Source organism: Phoca vitulina, unplaced genomic scaffold (genome assembly GCF_004348235.1).
Source record: "Phoca vitulina isolate PV1807 unplaced genomic scaffold, GSC_HSeal_1.0 scaffold50, whole genome shotgun sequence".
NCBI lineage: Eukaryota > Metazoa > Chordata > Mammalia > Carnivora > Phocidae > Phoca > Phoca vitulina.
The window spans coordinates 1,672,866-1,692,337 of record NW_022589753.1 but is presented as its reverse complement, the minus strand read 5'-3'; the positions used below and the strand labels follow the sequence as shown (position 1 = coordinate 1,692,337).

Here is a 19,472-nt window from a genome sequence, read left to right as displayed (position 1 = left end):
CCCCCCCCCCCCGACCCCTGAGCCTGCCCGCCGGGTCTCGTGCTCCCACCCCGCGCGGGGCCCGCCGGGAGTTGGCTGAGGAGGGGGCGGAGAGCCGAGGAAAGCCCGCCCGGGCCCGCGGCGCTGGTTGCGCAGGCGTAGAGCGCGGGCCCGCCCCTAGGCCAGCGGCGCGGCCATATTTAAAGGGAGGCCGGCGCGGCGAGCCAATGGGTGCCGAGCGTGCGGGGGCGGGGCGTGGCGGCGCGAGGCCCCGGATGTGGCTGCTGCGGCCCCTCCTCCCCCGCGCTCCCCTCAGAGCCCCTGGCCGCGCGCCGTCGCTCGCTCGCTGGTCCCAGCGCAGGCCCGTCAGGCGGCGGTGAGGAGGCGCCGAGGCGGAGGAGCGGGCGGCGGCGGCGGCGAGGCGACCGCGCGGAGGCGAGCGGGCCAGGCCCAGCCGGGCGGCCGCCGCCATGAGCGGCTCCTCGGGCACCCCGTACCTGGGCAGCAAGATCAGCCTCATCTCCAAGGCGCAGATCCGCTACGAGGGCATCCTCTACACCATCGACACGGACAACTCCACCGTGGCGCTCGCCAAAGGTAGCGGCCGCCCCAACCGCCCCGGCCCCCGCCCGCCAACAGCCCGCGGCCGCTCCCCGCCCCTCGCGGCGCCCCCCGCCCGCCTCCCCGCCCCCGCGGGGCCCGGCCGGCACAATGGTCTCCCCCGGCCCCGGCAGCGGCTTATTGTGCGCGGCCGGCCCGCCCAGCCCGAGGGAGGGGAGGGGAGGTGGGGGCGGGTCCTGCTCCCGCCGCGCCGCCCCCTCCCCCGCGCAGCCCACCTCTGCAGGTGGGGGGCCGGTGTAGCCGGGCGGGCGCGGAAAGCCGGGTCCCTGCGGAGGAGGGGCGGGGCGAGGGGCCTGAGGCTCCCCGGGGCCGCCCGGAACACCACTCCTGCAAGCCCTTCTGGAACCCATTAAGCAGCTGGGGCCTTGAGCCTGAACAAATACCACGTCTTAATGGAACCTCCTGCCAGGATGGGAGCATCGGTCGGCAGCTAGGTGCCCCCGCTTAAAGCGCTCTCTTGCCCTGATGCACACGTTGTGGCCGCACCGAAGCCCCCGGGAGACGTAGGGGCAGAAGGGTGTGCTGTGGCTCTAGAGGAGTCCAGAATCTTTTCCCAGCTTGTTGTGGCAGGAGGTGGCTCCAAAGTTTCTTTGTCTTCATCCTCCAGGGAAGATGGCGAGTGTCCTTCCCCTGCCTCTTAGAGAGACGTGATGAATGCAGCCAGGTCTGCAGAAACCTGTTGTTTGATGGGTCTTGCTAGGCCTTCAAGGATCAGGGCTCAGCTTGCACGCTGCTTCTGTCCGAGGGAGCTCTAGGCCTTCAGGACGCCGTCGTCCCAAACTCTGGGAGTGTCTCCTAACGCACAGCGCTCCCAAGTTCTAGGGTAGACCGTTCGCACTGCTCAGGGGAGAATTCAGGATTACAGACGAGGGTATGTGCTGACGTGTACCCTTGGCACTTGAGTATGTTTGACATGAGATCCCCATTGGAGAAACTGAGGCCCGGAGTCTCTGTCCTTGGCAGGAGTTGTGCTCAGGTTAGGTAGAGGCTGCTTCAAGCCCAGCTCTGCCCCAGAGACTGAAGGAGGACAGACTTGGAGAGACTTTAATCCCTGCTGGTAAGGGTCCACAACCCCGAGAAGGCCTTCGGGCACACACAAGCTGGTGCTGTGGGTCCAGGTTCTGGGCCCGCTTCTGCCGGTGTTTCTGTAATAGCTCCTCCCCAGGCAGGTTGTGGGAGGATGAGGGTAACAACCTCCAGGCTTCTCTCCTAGCAAAACAACTCCCTCCTAGCAAAACAGACTCCCAGGGGTGACGATGTGGGGTGAGGCTTCAGGCAAAAAGCAGCTGTCGGGCTGCTTAATCTTTGAAGTCAGGTGTCAACAGGGGTGCTCTGCAAAGCTGACCTGGTTTGCTGAGGGCACTGGGCTTCCCGCGTTCACACTCGAGAATGTTAAACTTCACGGGGTTGTCAGGCTCGGATGTCGTTAACTTGTTGTCTTTGTGACCTAGAACCTTTTGGAGCATTGCCAAGTGGGGTCTTGTAGGTGGCCATTGGAAATTGGGGGGTGGGGTAGTTGTCGGAAGGTGGACCGCAAGTGCTCTCCTGTGGAGAGTGTGCGGGGCAGGGCCGGTCGTGGAATGCTTGAGAGCAGCAGTGGAGAGGGGGGATGGAGCGCCCTTGGCCGAGGACGATAACCTAACGGTTCTTTCTCTCAATTCCGAAGTGAGGTCTTTTGGTACTGAAGACCGTCCCACAGATAGGCCGGCCCCCCCAAGAGAGGAAATCTATGAGTACATCATTTTCCGGGGAAGCGATATCAAAGATATTACCGTGTGTGAACCTCCGAAAGCTCAGCACACACTCCCTCAGGATCCTGCTATTGTTCAAGTAAGTGTGTTGCCCTGCTGTGCTGTGGCACGGTTTCTGGGAGGCGCTGGTTTCCAGATGGAACTTGGTGTCATCTGCTTGGCGGGAGCGCTCAACTCGAGGAATAGCCTTTTAGTGAAAAGTGGTTTAATTTCTGTCTCCGCTGTTGGTGTTCCTACGAAAGGTCTTAACCTCAGCGTGCGGTAGTGTGTGCTGTGGACTGAGACTCTCCATTTGTGTGAGAAGGGGTGGTGGTCTAGTCTTGTCCGGGGTGTTTGGGGAATTGTGTTTGTCCTCACATTTGGGTTGGGACAGCAGGACTTGCTCTCTTGACACTGTCTAGATTTTAAATTCCAGTGTTGTGGGACAGTGAATTTGCAGTTCTTACATCATACACCTGCTTGCTGTGCTAAGGCATAACTTTTTAAAAATTTTTGTTTATTTTTTAAAGATCTTATTTATTTGGGAGAGAGCACGAGGGAGGGGGTGGGCATTGGGGAGAGGGAGAAGAAGACACCCCAATGAATAAGGAGCCAGGGGCGCCTGGGTGGCTCAGTCGTTAAGCGGCTGCCTTCGGCTCAGGTCATGATCCCAGAGTCCTGGGATCGAGCCCCGTGTCGGGCTCCCTGCTCAGCGGGAAGCCTGCTTCTCCCTCTCGCACTCCCCCTGCTTGTGTTCCAGCTCTTGCTGTCTCTGTCTCTGTCAAATAAATAAATAAAATCTTTAAAAAAAAAAAAATAATAAGGAGCCAGATGCGGGACATATCCCAGGACCCAGAGATCATGACCTGAGTCGAAGACAGTTGCTTAACATGACCAGGTGTTCCCATTAAGGCATAATTTGCCTAGGATTACCAGGGAGCCTCAGTTAATATTCTCTTGACTTAAAATTTAAAGATTCCCTGGCTCCTCTGAGGTTCATACTATGGGAGGTGCTCCCTGGAAGATAGGAGCATGCGTGGGGGATTCTGGGACATGTGGAGGAGCCCCGGGCCAGACTTAGGAAAGGTTTGCAGCGAGAGTTGTCAGGGACTTCAGAAGAGGCAAGTACCTGAGCCAGGCCTCGAGGGACAAAGGGGCCTTTTGGGAGCAACAGGCAGCAGTGTCCCTGAAGGTGTGGGGACCAGAGAAAGAGTGCTCATCTGGGAACCTCACGGCTGTGCTCCCATGTTGGGACAGGGCCAAATCGAGGATGGCATACCCACACAGAGGCTAAACTGCTTGATGACAGTGGGGCGTCATTACAGGGCTTGAGTTAGGGGGAATTGAGGTTCGCGTTACCTGGACAGGCAGTGCTGGGTATGGAACGTGGGAAAGGCAGGTTTGAGTTCCCTTAGATCGTCCTGGAAACGTAACCTGCGCCCTCCAGCCTGAGAGGCTGACAAATCAGGCTGCTTTTCCCTGTCTGAGCAGTGCTTTCCAGGCGGGTGATGGGAGGGCCTTGTGCTGCTCTCATTTGTGTGTCTCGTTGCTCAGTCTTCCTTGGGCTCGGGCTCGGCCTCCTCCTTCCAGCCACACGTGCCTTACAGCCCCTTCAGAGGGATGCCACCCTACAGCCAGCTGGCTGCCAGCTCTCTGCTTAGCCAGCAGTATGCCGCTTCCTTGGGCCTAGGTGAGTAACCTGTTTCTGTCTGGTAAACCGCTCGTGCTGTGACCTCCAGGAAGCAGGGCCACAGAGCCTGATAGTGGGGACACTGTTCTTCTGATAGTCAGTTTGTATCACATGCTTAGTACGTTACTCAGTGCAATTTCAGCTAGTTAGAATGCTTAATAATTACTCAATTGAGAGTAAAAGTTAGCAGTCTGAATTTTGGAACAGATGAATCAAATCAAAATTTATTTGAAATGTCGGTCTGGGTGGAAGTCATGATACATTTGCTTCAATAAGAAACAAATGTTATGTGCGATTACAGATGAGTTCTAACTATTGGCACGTTTGTAAACCTGTAAATACGAAAGTTGAATCAACATCTTATCTATTGTAATCATTTTATTGTCATTGCTTTGCTCAAAAGTTATTTCCCCAAAGGTGAACTAACTCTGGAATGAGGTTCTCTTCCGCACGTGTAGAGTGAGAGTCTACCTGGCCCTGGACGCAGCTTTGCAATGTGTTCAAACCCTGGAGTTGGCAGGCTCCTATTCAAGCGTAGGGCTGTGAGCAGGCCCTGTAGACCGGTTCTTAGATCACTTTTTAATCAACTTGTCTTGATTGCTGCTCCTAGTGTGGGTGCCCTTGTCAGCCTGGCTCACTGTGTTTCTAGAGTAGGTTTGTGTGAGCCACGTGTCCTACGAGGGACTGCTTGGCTCCTTCCAAGCTTGCTAGAAACAGGACGAGTGTCTCGTTACTTATTTGTGTACTTTCTCTTTTGCTCTTCTCTCCTCTGTCTTCTTTTAGAGAAGCTGGTGAGCCCTCCAGCCTCGGCCGCAGCTTCCAGCCCTAGTTCCTCTCCATCTCCACAGCCCGCCTCAGAGCTTGACATGTCCTCAGAGCCACATCAGCTCACTTCCAAGGGTAACCGCAGTTTGGGAGAGCTGCATGCTGTCTTGCCATCCTGAGAGCAAGGGGGTAAACCAGTAGCCCAGAGTGACAGTAGCTGTAGCCAAGCCCGAGGGTCGATTAGGCTGCTTCCATTCGATTCAATACATAGTCATGATTTATTAACGAACTCCCAGAGTTTTAAAGAAGGGATTGGAAAGAACTGACCAAGCACTTGTTCACTCTCCCTGGGCCCAGGGTCAGTTTTGATCTGTACTGAGACTGCCAAACATGGGAACTTTTCCTCTTCACAGAAAGCCTTTCCCTGGGGTTTCTGCTGGTCCCACATGTGTTCTAGATTGCTGGGTGAGACTGCAGGGGAGTGTCTCTGAGAAAACTCCTGTGTTGTTCTGGGATCTGTGTGCCACATTTGTCACTCATCCAGGGGGCCTCAGGTGTCTTTATAATGTGAAGCGCCTTTAGAATTGGGAGACTTGCTCGAGCTGTTGACCAGGTGGATAGTGTGGGCCTAATGACCAGCTTGTTAATGCTGGTGTGCACCACCTGTCTCAGCTGGGCTGTGGCACGTCTTGGGGCTTCTTGACCTTTCCGGATGTTCTCGTTTTATTGGAGAGCGGAGATTCTCGTGCCTGACTGAGTTAGAGCACAGGAGCTCTGCTCTCACCACTGCAGAGGCTGGGTCCAAGATCCACCTGGAGCTTCCACTGTGGCACACGACTGCTGTCAGTCTGTTATTTTGCACGTGTCACTTTCTGCTCCTGCGTGGATGCCAGTGTGTCCGAGTTGTAGAAGCAGTAATGTTTTTTCCTGGTTAAAACTTATATTAAACAGTTCATCTTTCTTTGGATTGTTTGCATGAAATTGCTACTAAGGCAAGATGGTTTAACTGGTTTGGTTTTCTTAAAAGCAAAGGAGCCTGAGAGTCTTGCCCCCTCAAGTTAGAGTGTGACAGGAGCAGTCCGGCTGTGTCTCTGGGAAGGCCCTGCTGGGCAAGGCGGCAGGCCAGGGAGGGTGCTCTAGGGTGGTGCCTGTTGAGCACGCCTGCAGGTGCCAGGGTGCAAGGCCACGAGCAGCTTCTGTGCTGGTCATAAGGGGTTTTTCAGTCATTGCCTTAGTGTCTGTGCCACGTGGAAAATAGGAAAGGTGAAAGAGCCAGTCTTCACATGTGACAGGCTGCCTCTCATAGTGACCTCTGCGGTTAGGGCTCAGTTTTTCTGTGTCAAAGCTCTGGACCTCCACCCAGCACCCCCGCCCCCCCTTAGACCGTACAGGGAGGGGAGGAGAGGAGATGGGCCAGTGGGTGGCATGCCCTCTCCCTTTCCCTGCCTCAGCAGACACCTTGGGAGCTGAGACCTCCTCCAAGGCTCGGCTTCTGAGCTCGCAGCTGCCGTGCTCAGGGCTGGGGGCTGCGGTGTTGTAGGAACAGACTTCACGCGGCCCGCCTCTGGGGGCGGCCTGGGAGCCTTCATTTCCTCCAGATGTGTTACTTTTCTTTAGTCGGCTTTTATTACAGCATCCTTTTCGATGTTGTTATTCCTCAAGAAGACACAACAGTGTTCTAGAATTTAAAGAGTGATCACTGTATTTACTACAAGATCCTGGACTGGGATGGTTCTTGTCCAGCGTGGACTGGAACGAAATAAATTCTCAGACCGTGAATTTGCCAGCATCTTGGAACCCATGGAGCCCCCTTGGGGTTAGAGCTTCTGTGGTTTTTGGAAAGCTTTGTTTGTTTGTTCGTTTATTTTCTGTGTCCCCCTCCCTGCCCTGGAAAGCTGTTTCTAAACCACCTGGGAGGTGTTCATTTTTGGCAGGGTGTTTTTCTCTCCTCGGCGTTCCTAGCTTGGGGATCCTGGGGCTCAGGGCTTCCGGATGAACTGGCCTTGTTACCACCTGGCTAGACAAGAGGGGGTGGTCCGGGAGGTTTGGTGGGGATTGGGAGAGTCTCGAGGCGGTAACCTTCAACTGCCTGGCATGCCACCCAGAAGGAATGGCTGGAGGGGCGTGAGGTTCTCTCCTCTGGTTTTAAGCCCTCCTTCCCCTCCCATCTCAGGAGCTGGTTTTCCATCCGTCCCAGTCGGCAAGAGCCCCATGGTGGAGCAGGCTGTCCAGACTGGTTCTGTTGATAACCTGAACGCCAAAAAGCTGTTACCTGGCAAGGGCCCAGTGGGGATGCAGCTCAGCGGGCGCCCCGCCCAGCCAAGCAGCAAGACCAGCAGCGGTACTAGAACACTTCGTTCCTCCGGAGTTGGCTTCATGTTCTCAAAGCGGCACGCTGCTGCCTGGGGTTCTTCTTTCTCTCCTCTCTCTCTCTCTTTTTTTTTTTTAATTAAAAAACACTGATCCCTGCCCCCATCCTAAACACCATGTGCTTTTGCAGGGCCTCCCCTTGCTGCATGTCCCCCGTGGTGGTGCCACCCTGCTTCCATCGCTGGGCTCCGCTTTTGTAGGCGCTTGCCTTACTCTTACCTTTTGCGCCTTAGATGTAGTTCAGCCGGCAGCTGTGCAAAGTCAAGGGCAGGTGAATGACGAGAACAGAAGACCTCAGAGGAGGAGATCAGGTAACAGCTGTTGCCACTTGAGTTCTGGGGAGCCTCGAACTGTCCAGATGTGCTCTGCTTGCCCCCCCCCGCCTTGTCTCTGGGTGATGGTTTTAGGGGGTGCTGGGGCTCAGTGTCTGCTTCTGTGTGCTCAGTTCCCTCCTTGTCATCATCCGTCTCACACTGAGTAATGTCAGGTTGGTGGCTTACCAGCCATGGCTTTCCTTTCTTACAGGGAACAGACGAACAAGGAATCGCTCCAGAGGGCAAAACCGCCCGACTAATGTCAAAGAAAACACAATCAAGTTTGAAGGCGACTTTGATTTTGAGAGCGCCAATGCCCAGTTCAACAGAGAGGAGCTGGACAAAGAGTTTAAGAAGAAACTGAATTTTAAAGGTGTTTGTCGTTATTCGGAAATTGCCCTCTCCGCCAAGGAGTATCTGTAGAAGCAGGTTAAGGAAGGACGGGCGGCGGGGAGGGGCTGGGCAGTTGGGCCGGTGGCCAGTGTGGAAGCAGCGCCCCCTAAGGAGTTCCTGAATGAGGAGGAGCCTTGGGGCCCTGTGCAAACTGTGCTCAGGGGAGGAGGAGCAGACCACGTGGCCCCAGGGTGGACAGGACTGGTTAGGATTCAAGGAGGGGATTCCACTAACCCTGAAGACCCCTCTGCAGCACTTCTGAGGCTTGAGGACAGCTGCCAAGAGGGTCCACTCTGGTAGAAGGGGTGCTTTGTTTGCTTCTTGGCATCCCAGTGTGTTCTTCTCTGCGCAGATGACAAAGCTGAGAAGGGGGACGAGAAAGACTCAGCAGTGGTGACCCAGAGTGATGAGGCTCCTGCTGAGGAAGACCACCTGGGGCCCAACTGCTACTATGACAAGTCCAAGTCCTTCTTTGACAACATCTCCTCTGAGCTCAAGACCAGGTCAGGGGCCGGGAGGGCGCTGGGCTCGGGGCTCATGAGGCCTGGATGAGCTGGCAGGTCCAGACCCTCATTCTGCCTCAAACCTCCTGAGACTAGGGCACGCTCTCTTGAAGACCAGCCTGAGACCTAAGCTCAGGGTCAATCTAGGATCCTGCTCACATTTTTGCCCTGTGGGTACATCGGTCCTAGTGGCGCCAGAAGGTGACAGTGTGGGAACCCCCAGCAGTCACAGGCATGTGAGGGGTCTGACCAAGGTCCAGCCCCAACTTCTGTCTTGGCTTTGCGGCCCCTTTGTCAATCAAGGCTGGGCTCGGCACTGCCCTCCGCGGCTGAGCGGCTGCGTCGTTTGGTTCCACGGCACCTCGTCCTGGCTCGCTCCTGGGTCCCCGTGGACCCTGGGGTCTGAGGCCCTTGCTACTCGCAGCGCTGGCCAGTGTTCTGTTCGGGGTGTTCTTTCATCTGACTGCTGGCGGCTGGGGACCCCGTCATGTGTTTTTAGTGTCTCGCAGCTGGTGCTCAGATGCTGCCGTGAGAATAGGCTGGACGTTAAACGGAGTCCGTAGAGTGGGCGCAGCTTGGAAATCCAGACGCATTCGTTCTGCGCTCGGAGTGCCAGACGCTGCTGGGTGTCAAGAGCACAGCACAGAGCGAGCTGGGGGTCCCTGCTTGCCCACATCTCTATCCTGGCAGGGGAAAAAAACGATAAAAACGTGTGCATGCCTAGGATAGAAATGCTTCCGGGAGCGGGATGGGGGGAGGCTGGGCAGTGGGAGGGTAAAGGTAAATTATTGAGTGTGCAGGTCTCACACCATGTGGTGTTTGGGAGCCAGCGTTGGGGGGAATGAAGGAAGCTTCTGCAGACGGGCTGCCGGGGCAAGGCAGGCAGTGTGCATCTGCCTCGTGCTAGAGCAGAGTCCAAGAGAGTCGGTCCGGGATGAGGGGGACATGTGCGTGTGGGGCTTAGTAGTAGGTCACAGTGACGACCAGCTCGTGCTGAGAGCCGTGGGCGGCCGTCAAGGTCAGAGCCGAGGAACTATGCCATCTGATCCCTCAGCTCTTTCTGTTGAACATGCTGAAGGTGGGCTGGCGTGAGGCTGGGTGGCCCATCTGGAGGCTTTCGCAGTAGTCTGGGTGTTTGGGAATAGGGTGGTAAGTGGTGGTAGAGGAGAGAGCTTGGCTTATGAATGCACCTTGAAGGGGGAGCAGACCGGGTTTGCTGACTGGTTGTGGGGAGAACCAGCACAACTCTCTGGGTTGTTGGCCTGGGCAGCTGAAGGGAGCAGCTGCTGGTTCTTTGAAGTGAGGCCTGTGGGGGCCATAGAACAGGAGCTCAGTGCTGGGTGTGTGGCCTGTGAGCTGCCTATGAACAGACTCGGGGGTTCGCCCCTGAGCTACAGAGGTGGGTGTTGGCAGCATCCTCAGTATGAAGGGTGCTGGGGCGGCGTGCATGTCCCCACTCCCCCCAGAGCATTAGCATCACATTCTTTGAGACCCTGTTCCATCCAGCCCAAGCCCCTCCTCACATCCTAAAATCTTGTCTGAAGGGGTCCGTGGTCTGCTCCGGGTCTTGGAACCCACAGGGGCACTGCCTAGTGTCACGTGCTCACCTTCGTTGGTAATGGCGTGAGAATTGGTGCTGAGCAGCCTAGTCCATTGAGAAACAGACCTGGTTGGAGATGTGGCTGGGAGCACCTGCAGTGTTGGCTCTCTGGCTGCAGGGTCGGGACTGGGGCACCCCCTCTGCTGGCTCCAGCAACAGTCACTCCCTGCCCGGCTTTCCTTCCTCCCGTGCTATGTGAGGCTGGGGCCTGGCTCAGAAAGTGGTGAGCATGTCCCGCTGCCTTTGGTCTCATGTACCTGTCTGTGCTTCAGTTCCAGGCGGACTACATGGGCTGAGGAACGGAAGCTCAACACAGAGACCTTTGGGGTGTCAGGAAGGTTTCTTCGTGGCCGTAGCTTCAGGGGTGGATTTCGAGGTGGCAGGGGCAACGGTACAACCCGTCGCAACCCAACTTCCCACAGAGCTGGGACTGGCAGGGTGTAAGGATGCAGCCCAAGGTGAGTGAGGGGAGGAAGCTTCTGGGTCCTTTGGTGGGAGGGCCTGATAACCAGCCTCTGCAGGAAGAGCTTAGGAGCCGGGAGACGGTTGGCTCTGGTTTCCAGTAAGAGGGGAAGCCTCCAGGAATCCAGGCCAAGACGAGGGCCTGGACCCTCCCAGTCACCCAGGGGGCTCCTGGGGAGGGCAGGCCCCGGTGTGGTCAGCAAGAACAGCTTGTCCCAAGCCAGCCTCCCCGCCCCGGCCTGCAGGGACTCTGAGACTACATCAACAAGGTCCCGGTGACTCGTGTTCCGTGGGTCCGGGCGGTGAATGGGCTACAGGTGCGCCTGGTGCTGACCCGCCCCGGCCAGGTGGGACCCGGAGCTTCCTGTCCCCTGTGTGTACAAAGATGATTTCCATCGTTGGTTGTGATTGCAAAGTTTGGGGAGCCTGGGCCTGACTGAAGTGTGGAGGGAGGCTGAGCATCCCTGTTCTCCCTGGGAGTCTGTGTGCCTGGCTCACGCTGGGTGGCTGCCTGGCGGAATGTGCTGAGCGTACTCACTTGGTGTCCTGTCCCCTTCTTGCAGGCGCCTGCGGAAGTAGCACCAAAACAAAGCTGTGTCTGAGGATATTGGAAAAACGCTGCACTTACTGGGGAGACGTGGGTCACTTTGTTTACGGAGTTTGGAAAATTCCTGTACTACTACTTATGTTTTGGACTTAATTGAACTTGGACGTGGTCTGAGTTAGAACCACTTGTTTTGGGGGAAGTATTTGTGGGTAACCTCTTTGAGGTATCTTGGCCTGTCTTTCCTCTTTAGTTGCGCACAGCCTAATTCTAAGGTTTTGGTATTTTGGAAGAAGGTTTCTAGAGCAAAAGCTTGATCCTCACTTTGTGGCTTTTTTTTTGTGACAGCTTTGACTTTTTTAAAGTGGAACCAAATTTCATTTGGCCAATGTGACAGCCAAGCTTATCTCTATAACCCAACTGGCCTCTGGTGCTGCTGGCCTGGCACCCCCATGGGCACAGGTGGGGTCTCAGGAGCCAGGCAGGGCCAGCATGGGAGTGTGTGTGTATGGGGGTGGGCTTTAGGGCAGGGAAAGTGGGGTGTCCCACGGATCATGTTGTATAAGCAAACCAGACAACCCTTACATCCAGAGTGGCGATGTCAAGGTTGAGGGCTGGTGGGTTGGGGGGGGCGGGGCAGGGAAGAGGGAGAATCCTGGAGGCTTAGGAAGGGGTCCTGAACATGAGCTAGGAACTGTCGCTCAGAGCCTGACTTCCATAGGAATCGGGGTTGGGGGCCAAAGCCCAGGGCAAGCCCCCCTGTGGGGTACCTATCCTTCCTGCCCTGCCCCTGCCATCCGCAGACCCAGGCCAGTCAGTGTTGGACTCTGGCCACTGTTCAGTGTCTCATCCACTTGGAAATGAGCCAGTCTTTTTTGCAAGGTCGGTTGACCGAGAACATATTTCTTCTCAATTGTAAATAGTTGTGTTTTTGTTTTACAGTGGGTGGAGGGTGGGTGGGGAATATAAATTTGTTGCATGAGTAAATGGGTCAGACCTTTAGTGTAAGCATGCGCCCTTCTTCTGGAGAGGGCATTGTGTTGAACATAAGCACCTTGGTAACTAAACCCCTTTAAATAGCTATAAAGGTTTTAGTTCTGTATTGATTCAGTTACTGTAAAAGCTTGGGTTTATTTTTGTAGGACTTAATGGCTAAGAATTAGAACATAGCAATGGGCTGCTCTGTTGGAGTAATGTAAATTGTAATTATAAATAAACATGCAAACCTTTGAAACTTTTTTTTTTTCACTGCTCTGAAAGTAAATAGTTTGTTGATTCTGCTGCCTGAGTCACCTCGTGTCTGACACGCCCGTGCTGGGGCATGTTCCGGCCTCAGGCTAGTAGGATCCTGGGGGACATCTGTTTGAGTGAGACTGCCCTGGCTGCTCTGGAGAAAGGGCATGGGTCAGCCCAACTTCACAGCGGGCCACCTCCCTGGAATGAGTGGCTCTGCTTTCCAGACACTTGGGACACAAACTAGTTTTAAGAATTCAGTTCACAGATAAACCTGCCTTGTGTTGCTTTACTACAACCTCCAAGCTCCCCAGAGCTTGCACATCTTTGGTACCGTCGGGCCTGTTACGGGGCTGGACCCCAGCACCATGCATGAGAGCAGCCCATTTGGCCGTCATGGGTTTGGCTGACTCTGAAAGCAGTGTCAGACGACTTAAGGCCCGTCCCGTCCGCCGTGTCGCATCTGCCCCCGTGCCTGCCCAGAGCAGGACCAGGCAGCGGGGAGTCGGCCTGCACCATCAGGGCCCCGTTGTCACTTTCAAAATTGCAACAAATTCTTGGCACCCTTCCTTTGCGGGGGTGGGCACAGACAAGGAACATCCTTGGCCAGGAAGCAATGAAAACCTTCCATAGCGTACATGCTAGATGCAGGTAGCCGGGGCGCTGATTCTAAACCCAGTAGGTGACTCAGCAGTTGCACCAGACAGGTATTTCTGCTGGCAAATCTAAATATAGTCAAGTCAGTTTACCACTATGACTTACTTTGCTATTAAAATTTTAAACTGACATTTTGATAATTACATATTTTATGCTGAACTTAAAATCTACCTGGGCCTTTTTATTCCTTTTTAGAAGATAATGTGTACGCGCCATTCAGTGAGAACTCAGCAAGAGAAGCCGTAGACTGAGCGGAAAGCAGAGTCCTTTGTGCCACGTCCTCGGGGCACAGGGAGACGGAAGGGAATTCTGTCAGCAGGCCTGCTAGCAGAGTGTCCCAAGCAGCAGCAAAGCTGCGGGCGCAGGGGTTAGAGTCTCCTGCGGAGACCTAGCTGAGGGCCAGGACTGAGGCTCAATGCAAGCACGGCAGTCACTGGCTAGAGTGAGAGCGAGCAGGGGGCCGTCAGCACCAGGAATCTTGGGGGAGAGGACAGCAACGTTAAGACTTGATCTACTACAAACCAGAAATACGGGACTTGTTCGGAACCCAGCCGCTGCTCGGCAGAATTTTGAATTCAGACACTTAACTGAGTGCTGTTTGTGCTTGTGTCCCTCGTGTTCTGTGTGAATTAGGAACTTGCGTGAAGGTCTGTAAGAACAAGGTCGGTCTGGTTAGAACCTCTAAAGGAGGGAAACATGGGAGTTTTCTGTGTCCATGTGAAGTGCTACGCGCCTCTGTCTACAGAAGCCATCACGCTCTGCGTGGACTCACAAACCAGTAAGGCGGACACCCCCTGCCCGCCACCAGTGACAAGGAACATGAAGGAGAGCTCCCACTAAGGACAGCACTCCCGAGACGCAAGCTGAGGGGAAGACTCCACTCTACGGAGCGGTCATAATTCCACCCAAGACACAGATGCTCTTAAGAAAAGGTTAACAAATACGGAAATTTATTGCAGGACACGTGGACAGTAAATGGAATGGAAATGCCTACATATCATTTTGAGAATCATCCATGATCTGAATTTAAAAATCACTGTAAGATTTCATCATCATGATGCTTTCTTTTGTTTCTTCTTTTCGTTTTCTTCTTTCTCTTTTTCAATCTCAGCAACATATTTTTCAATTTCTTCAGGATTTAAAATCTACCGAAGAAAGTTTATGGTTAGCCCCCAAGCCACACAAGGTGCCCCGGAGCACCAGTGCCGCCTCTGGGGAGGGGACTCTTGGGCTCGGGCCAGACTGCACCTCACAGCTGCTCCTACAGGAAAACCAGCCTGGGTGCGCCTGATCCAGGTCACAACAGTCTGGAGCCTGCCTGTAGGCAACGGAAAAGCAGAAGCAAATCTGTTGGGCTGCTGACAGCTTTTCAGTGTGTCAAGAGCACATCATTTGTGGGGGGCCTTGGGAGAACCTCTCTCCTAGCACTGAAGCTGCAGGACAAGGGTCCCTGCCCCCTGCATCACCGGGAATGCTCCAGAATGAAAGCAAATAAACTTAGTGATTACCTTGAGGGGCTGATCTCGCCTCATGACAGCCAGTTCGATGTTTTTGCCGCCAGACTGGACCACCTTGGAAGGAAGAGAACAGCGTCGGACACAGCCACACAGCTCTGGCAAATGCCTCAAATACTGCCCCTCGGGGGGGGGGGGGGGGGACACCCTGCAGCCCCAGCCCCCAGAGCTTCTGTCCTAACTGCAGGGCTGTCCCCAGCCTGCCTCCCACAGCCCCTTCTTCCACAGAGCGGCTATGCTCACAGCCCTCCCCACAGCTGGACCCCAGCCTGGCCTTCTGACGCCCCCTCTGCCTCTTTGGCTTTACCTGCCAGCACCTCTGAAGTGCTGACGCAGCCCGAGGCCTCATGACTCCCAGGCACCGCTCTCCGTTCTAATTCCCCAACCTCAGCAGCAGCAGGAACCTCAGCAAGGCTGGGCGGGCTCTGAGTGGCAGAGTCCACACCTGGTGGTTCCTGCCCTGCCTCTGCTTCTCCTTATCTGTGCGCTCTCAGACCTGGTCCCTGACTGCTCCGGCCGCGGGAAGGAGCTGCTAGAGCACCGGGACAGCGCCCGGGCAGAGCAAGCCCTCAGGGGCCCAGTGTTACTGCCCATGCTCTCAGCGCCTCCCCCTCCCCCGCCCCCGGTTGCCTCTACGCCAGCCGCCCACTCTCGTGCCCACTTCCGTGCCGGCCGTTCTGCCTAGCCCAAGCACTGGGTTTCAAATGCAAACGCACTTCCAGGAGGGCCTTGATAACCAGCTTAATGGTCAGGTCGTCCGTCTCAATGGCTTCATCAGTGTAATTCTTCTCCAGAAATTCACGCACTGACTTGGCGCCCCGGCCTATGGCATTGGCCTAAAACAAAAATGTGTCATGTGGTATAAGGCACGACAATCCAGAGCCAGCTCAAGAACATGGCCATGGCTGCCGAGCCAGCCATGGGTCCCAGTGAGAGGGAGCCTGACAGCAGGTAGATCCCAGGCCCTGCTCCATGGCTTCCTTTCCCGAAGGGCTTTTTGAAATTGATGCTGATCCTCACGGAGAGTGGGATTCTTTTTCATGACTGAAAACACCTGGGCAATTTGTCTCAAAGAGCAGGTGTCATGACTTCTTTGCTCCCGTTATCAGCAGAAATATCGTGGAGCAGACAAGTGGTGTGTAGTGTGCACAGGCACTGGGAGGACAAGGCCACCTTGAGCCACCAGGTTGGCCTCTGCAACCCCCTTTACTGGCAAGACCCCCCGAAGACCCTCTGTCTGGTCAGGGACTCACCTTCCAGGCGTGGTATGTCCCTGAGGGGTCAGTCTGATAGAGTCTGGGGGTGCCATCAAAGTCGAAACCCACAATAAGGGCAGAGATGCCAAACGGCCTGCGCCCGTTGCTCTGTGTATAGCGCTGGTGGGAAAAGGAACACGTTAACGCTATCTCCTTAGCACGCAAGGCCCCCGGAACCCACCCTGAGCAACACACACGGCGTTCGGAACAGCTGTGCTTTCCCCGAGGGGATGGAGATGCTCTCAGGTTATCTGCGATGCACATGACGGGTGAGCCGAGGCCACAGCGCTCAGCAGTCCTCCCTCCCTCTGTGCGTTCTTACTCAGAAGGACATAAAAGTTAGACCTGTGAGCAGAACTGTGTCACAGAGCACAACCAAGGCCACTGCAACTACTCCTGACAACGGACACACTTCTGGCTACACAGCTGGTTTTTAAATGACTAGCGTTTCACCATGAGGTGGGGTGGCTTTCAGCATCTCCCAAGTGCTGGGTAACCAGTCACGCAGGACAGCAAAACAAAAACTACCATTTCCCTCCAGGACTGTCCCATGCCACTAAATGAAAATAATGCCACCCAAGTGGATAAGCTGTAGGAAGTTACACTTGTACGAATAAAGAGCAGGACTGTGCATGAAGTCAGGGCAGTTTTCTGATTCCCCTGAAGTGACATGTGCAAACATGTACACACAGTACCACGAACCACTGGGGCAGGACGCTCTGACACAGCAGTGACTGCTCTGTAACCAGAGCCGAGCCACAGGCAGGGGCCCCCACCTGCTTCAGACTGGCGATGTAGCGGGTGATATACTCCACGGTGACTGGGTCCTCCACTGTCAGCCGGTGGCTCTGGCACTCCACCCGGGCCCTGTTGATGACTATCCGCGCGTCAGCGGTGAGCCCTGCAACAGCAGAGAGAACGCCACCTGACCCACGCCTCATCTGCTCCCACTGAGGATGGCCCAGGTCCCGTGACCAGACAGAAGTCGCACTCTCAAACCATTCCTCTGACACCCAGCTCTGAGGTCATCTGGGTGATTGACGGTGCAATGATCAGCCTCTGTGAGCAGCTCAGACAGAGCAAGTCAATCCCTAGTTTAGCTCAGATGGACTGGGATCTTCCTACAGTGGACCTGCAGGGAGGAGTGCAGGAAGCCACGTGAACGGCGAGAGCACCCTGCACACCCCCACAGCAGGGTGCCACGGCCGTGGAAAGCCAAACCTGTCTCGAGACTCTAACTACGATCCAGTCACGCGCTGGCAACAGCACAGGCCTTGGTCCAGAGGGCGCCCCGAGAAAGCATGGTGAAGCCCTTTTTGTTTCCACAAGTCCAAATCTACTGTTTTTAAACGATTTTTAGTTTACCAATTTACATATCTTCCAAGAGCAAACCCACCAAGATAGCCTCCCAAGGGCTGATCTTTACTGACCTCTGAGAAATAGGGCACCAGCCTCAGACTCACCTGCGAATGCCATGCAGACGTTGTCATCCAACGCGCAGATCTTGCGCACAGTTCTCTCATCCTGCAGCTTGGCCACTGACTTCTTCTCTACGCCCAGAACAACAATGTCCTTTCCCCGCACGCCAACCTTCAATAAAAGTCAACACGGTACTTAAGAAAGTGACAAGAGGTTCTCCCAGGAGGCACAGAGCACTAAGCAGATGGTAACGTGGTCCTGGGAGCACCCTGGGGCTGGACTCCACACCGGCGGATCACGGATGCTGATCCATTTCTGGCAGAGCCAGCCCAGGTGTCATGACGGTGCCCTGAACATACTGATACACAGTTTCAATTACAATATAAGTAACTACGTATCAAAGAGACACATACAAGGTTTTTAACCCCGAAACGCTGACATTCAAGTCAAATGTTCTGAAAGCAGTGTTTTTGTAGTTGTGAAATTATACTAAAACCCACCCCACTCCGTCCTACACTATGACACACTGATGTGCACAGCTGTGGGGAAGGCCCGATTTGCTATCAGGTGGAAGGACAACCGTAACAACTCTTCCTGGGAACTCAGCTGCTCTCTGTGTAGAGCAGATACTGCAGAAGTAAGAAGGATGTTTTAAAAACGTGGAAAAATCCCCAATGGCCAGTTAACTGTCCCTCATCAGGGCAGGAGCAGATACGAATGGGACAACACTTGGAAGAGTAACAAGACTTAGCTTAGGGCAGATTTCCCAGCCAGGGTACTATGGGCATTGGGGCTGGCTGATTCTTTGAGGTGGGGCTGCCCCCCCACCTCTACCCCTAGCACTTCACAGTCTAGGGCAAAGAAAAATGTCTCCACCCATCGCCAGATGCCCCTTGGGGTGCAAAATCCGCCGCCGCCCCCCCCATTGCAGTTGACAAGTACTGGTTTGCAGTGTTTCAGATTTTGAGGCCGGTTCTCCCGTCTTAAATTCCCTGGGGGTGGGTGTGGGGGGAGACCAGGCCCAGAGACGCTGGGAGGATTAAGCAAAGCCAGCCACCCTGGCTGGCCTGAGGGAGTACTAGGGGATGGGGGAATGTCCCAAGCAGCTCCTCTTCCAGTGCTAACTGAAGATAGGTCACAAGATGGATTTTGGACCTTAATTTCACAAAAGATTCAGTAAACGAAAACACTTTACAATTCAGAGTTGTGTATACTTTCTCTCTGTTCTGGCTCAAATCTCTGAAACAACAGATGCTAAAAAAAAAAAATAACCAACAAAAACCATCATACGGTTTGACCAATAAGCAAACCGACAGGTGTCTCAAAGGCATCCCGAATTTAAATTTCAAATGGTGGTCAAAATGTCAAGTTTGTGCTCAGATGCCAACCGGAAAATGCACCAACACACTGCCCGACGCGGTGGGGGGCTCCCTGCGGCACAGCAGTCAGCCGGGAGGCAGCGGCAGCGCCGATACGCAGACCCTGCTTGCCCCGCTTCCTGAAGCCCACCCGGACCCTGAGGACAGTCCTTTCCCCAGCGGGGGAAGTCCGTAAGTGGGAACCTCACGGGCGCGGCTCCCCTAAGTTGCTCACATAAAGGACTCACTGAGCCCGCCACGAGCCGGCCCTGCTGCTCGGTGCCCGCCTCTCTGCGGCCCGAGGTGCACGGGCAGGGCCCAGGGCCTTGCAGGGGTGACCCGCCAAAATGGCCGTCCCCTAGGCCGCCCACACCCTCTGAACTACCCGAGGAAGAAAAGCAGCGCTCCTCCGCAGCTCAGCGCGACCCTGACCGCTGGCCAGCGCTCGTCCACCGCAACCGCCCCCGCGCGAGAGGCCGCCGCTCGGCGGGCAGCGCCGGCAGGCTTCCCCGGGCCAGCCTCCCGCGGCCCCAGCCCCCGCGGCTCATAAACGCGCCCCCTCCCGTTTCCTGCAGCAACACCACCGGCTCCCGGGTCCCACTAACGCCGCTGTGCCCACCCCACAAAGCCACCCGAACCGCACGCACCCCTGCGACAGAGGGGGCCGTCGGCACGGCCGTCCCCAGGCTCTCCCCCGCCCCGCATCCGCCACCCCGACGCCGGGCCCGTGCGCCAGGCCCCGCCGGCCGCCGCTCACCGCGGTCGAGCCCTTCTTCACGGCCTCCTGCGCGTACTCCACTTGGAAGAGGTGGCCGTCGGGCGAGAAGACGGTGATGGCGCGGTCGTAGCTCATGCCGGCGTCGCGCTGGGGCCCGGGAAAAGCGCACACTCACTGCCGCTAGGCCCGCGATTCACGACGCTTCTGCGCCCGCGCCGCGCGCGCACGCCCGCTCGCCCCCGCCGCTGCGCACTGCGCTGCGGGCGCACGGCGGCGTCGGGCGGCGTCGGGCGGCGTCAGGCGGCGTCGGGCGGACGTGCGCGCGCGCCGGGGCGGGGCTGGGCCG

At 55.8% G+C, this 19,472-nt stretch overlaps 2 protein-coding genes across 3 annotated transcripts; one reads left to right on the top strand and one right to left on the bottom strand.

Annotated features, from left to right (window-relative positions):
* Positions 1-287: 287 nt before the first annotated feature.
* LSM14B (LSM family member 14B) lies at positions 288-12,781 on the top strand. The gene is made up of 10 exons (XM_032387686.1): positions 288-576; positions 2,267-2,430; positions 3,885-4,020; positions 4,804-4,920; positions 6,959-7,126; positions 7,389-7,466; positions 7,681-7,842; positions 8,215-8,365; positions 10,238-10,423; positions 10,991-12,781. The coding sequence occupies exons 1-9, from the start codon at positions 450-452 to the stop codon at positions 10,407-10,409; spliced, it is 1,275 nt and encodes a 424-aa protein (XP_032243577.1). The 5' UTR covers positions 288-449; the 3' UTR covers positions 10,410-10,423; positions 10,991-12,781.
* Positions 12,782-13,781: 1,000 nt separating this feature from the next.
* On the bottom strand, positions 13,782-19,374 carry PSMA7 (proteasome 20S subunit alpha 7). 2 transcript variants are annotated; one of them, XM_032387693.1, is made up of 7 exons: positions 19,166-19,374; positions 17,095-17,221; positions 16,408-16,532; positions 15,629-15,751; positions 15,092-15,211; positions 14,370-14,432; positions 13,782-14,006 (listed from the first exon to the last, which is right to left on the bottom strand). In XM_032387693.1, exons 1-7 carry the CDS (start codon positions 19,259-19,261, stop codon positions 13,914-13,916), a joined length of 747 nt encoding a protein of 248 aa, XP_032243584.1. In that variant the 5' UTR covers positions 19,262-19,374; the 3' UTR covers positions 13,782-13,913. The 2 variants fall into 2 exon arrangements, with proteins under 2 accessions (XP_032243584.1, XP_032243585.1); XM_032387694.1 differs by lacking the exon at positions 13,782-14,006 and adding an exon at positions 14,050-14,179 and having other exon boundaries at positions 19,166-19,373.
* Positions 19,375-19,472: the final 98 nt, after the last annotated feature.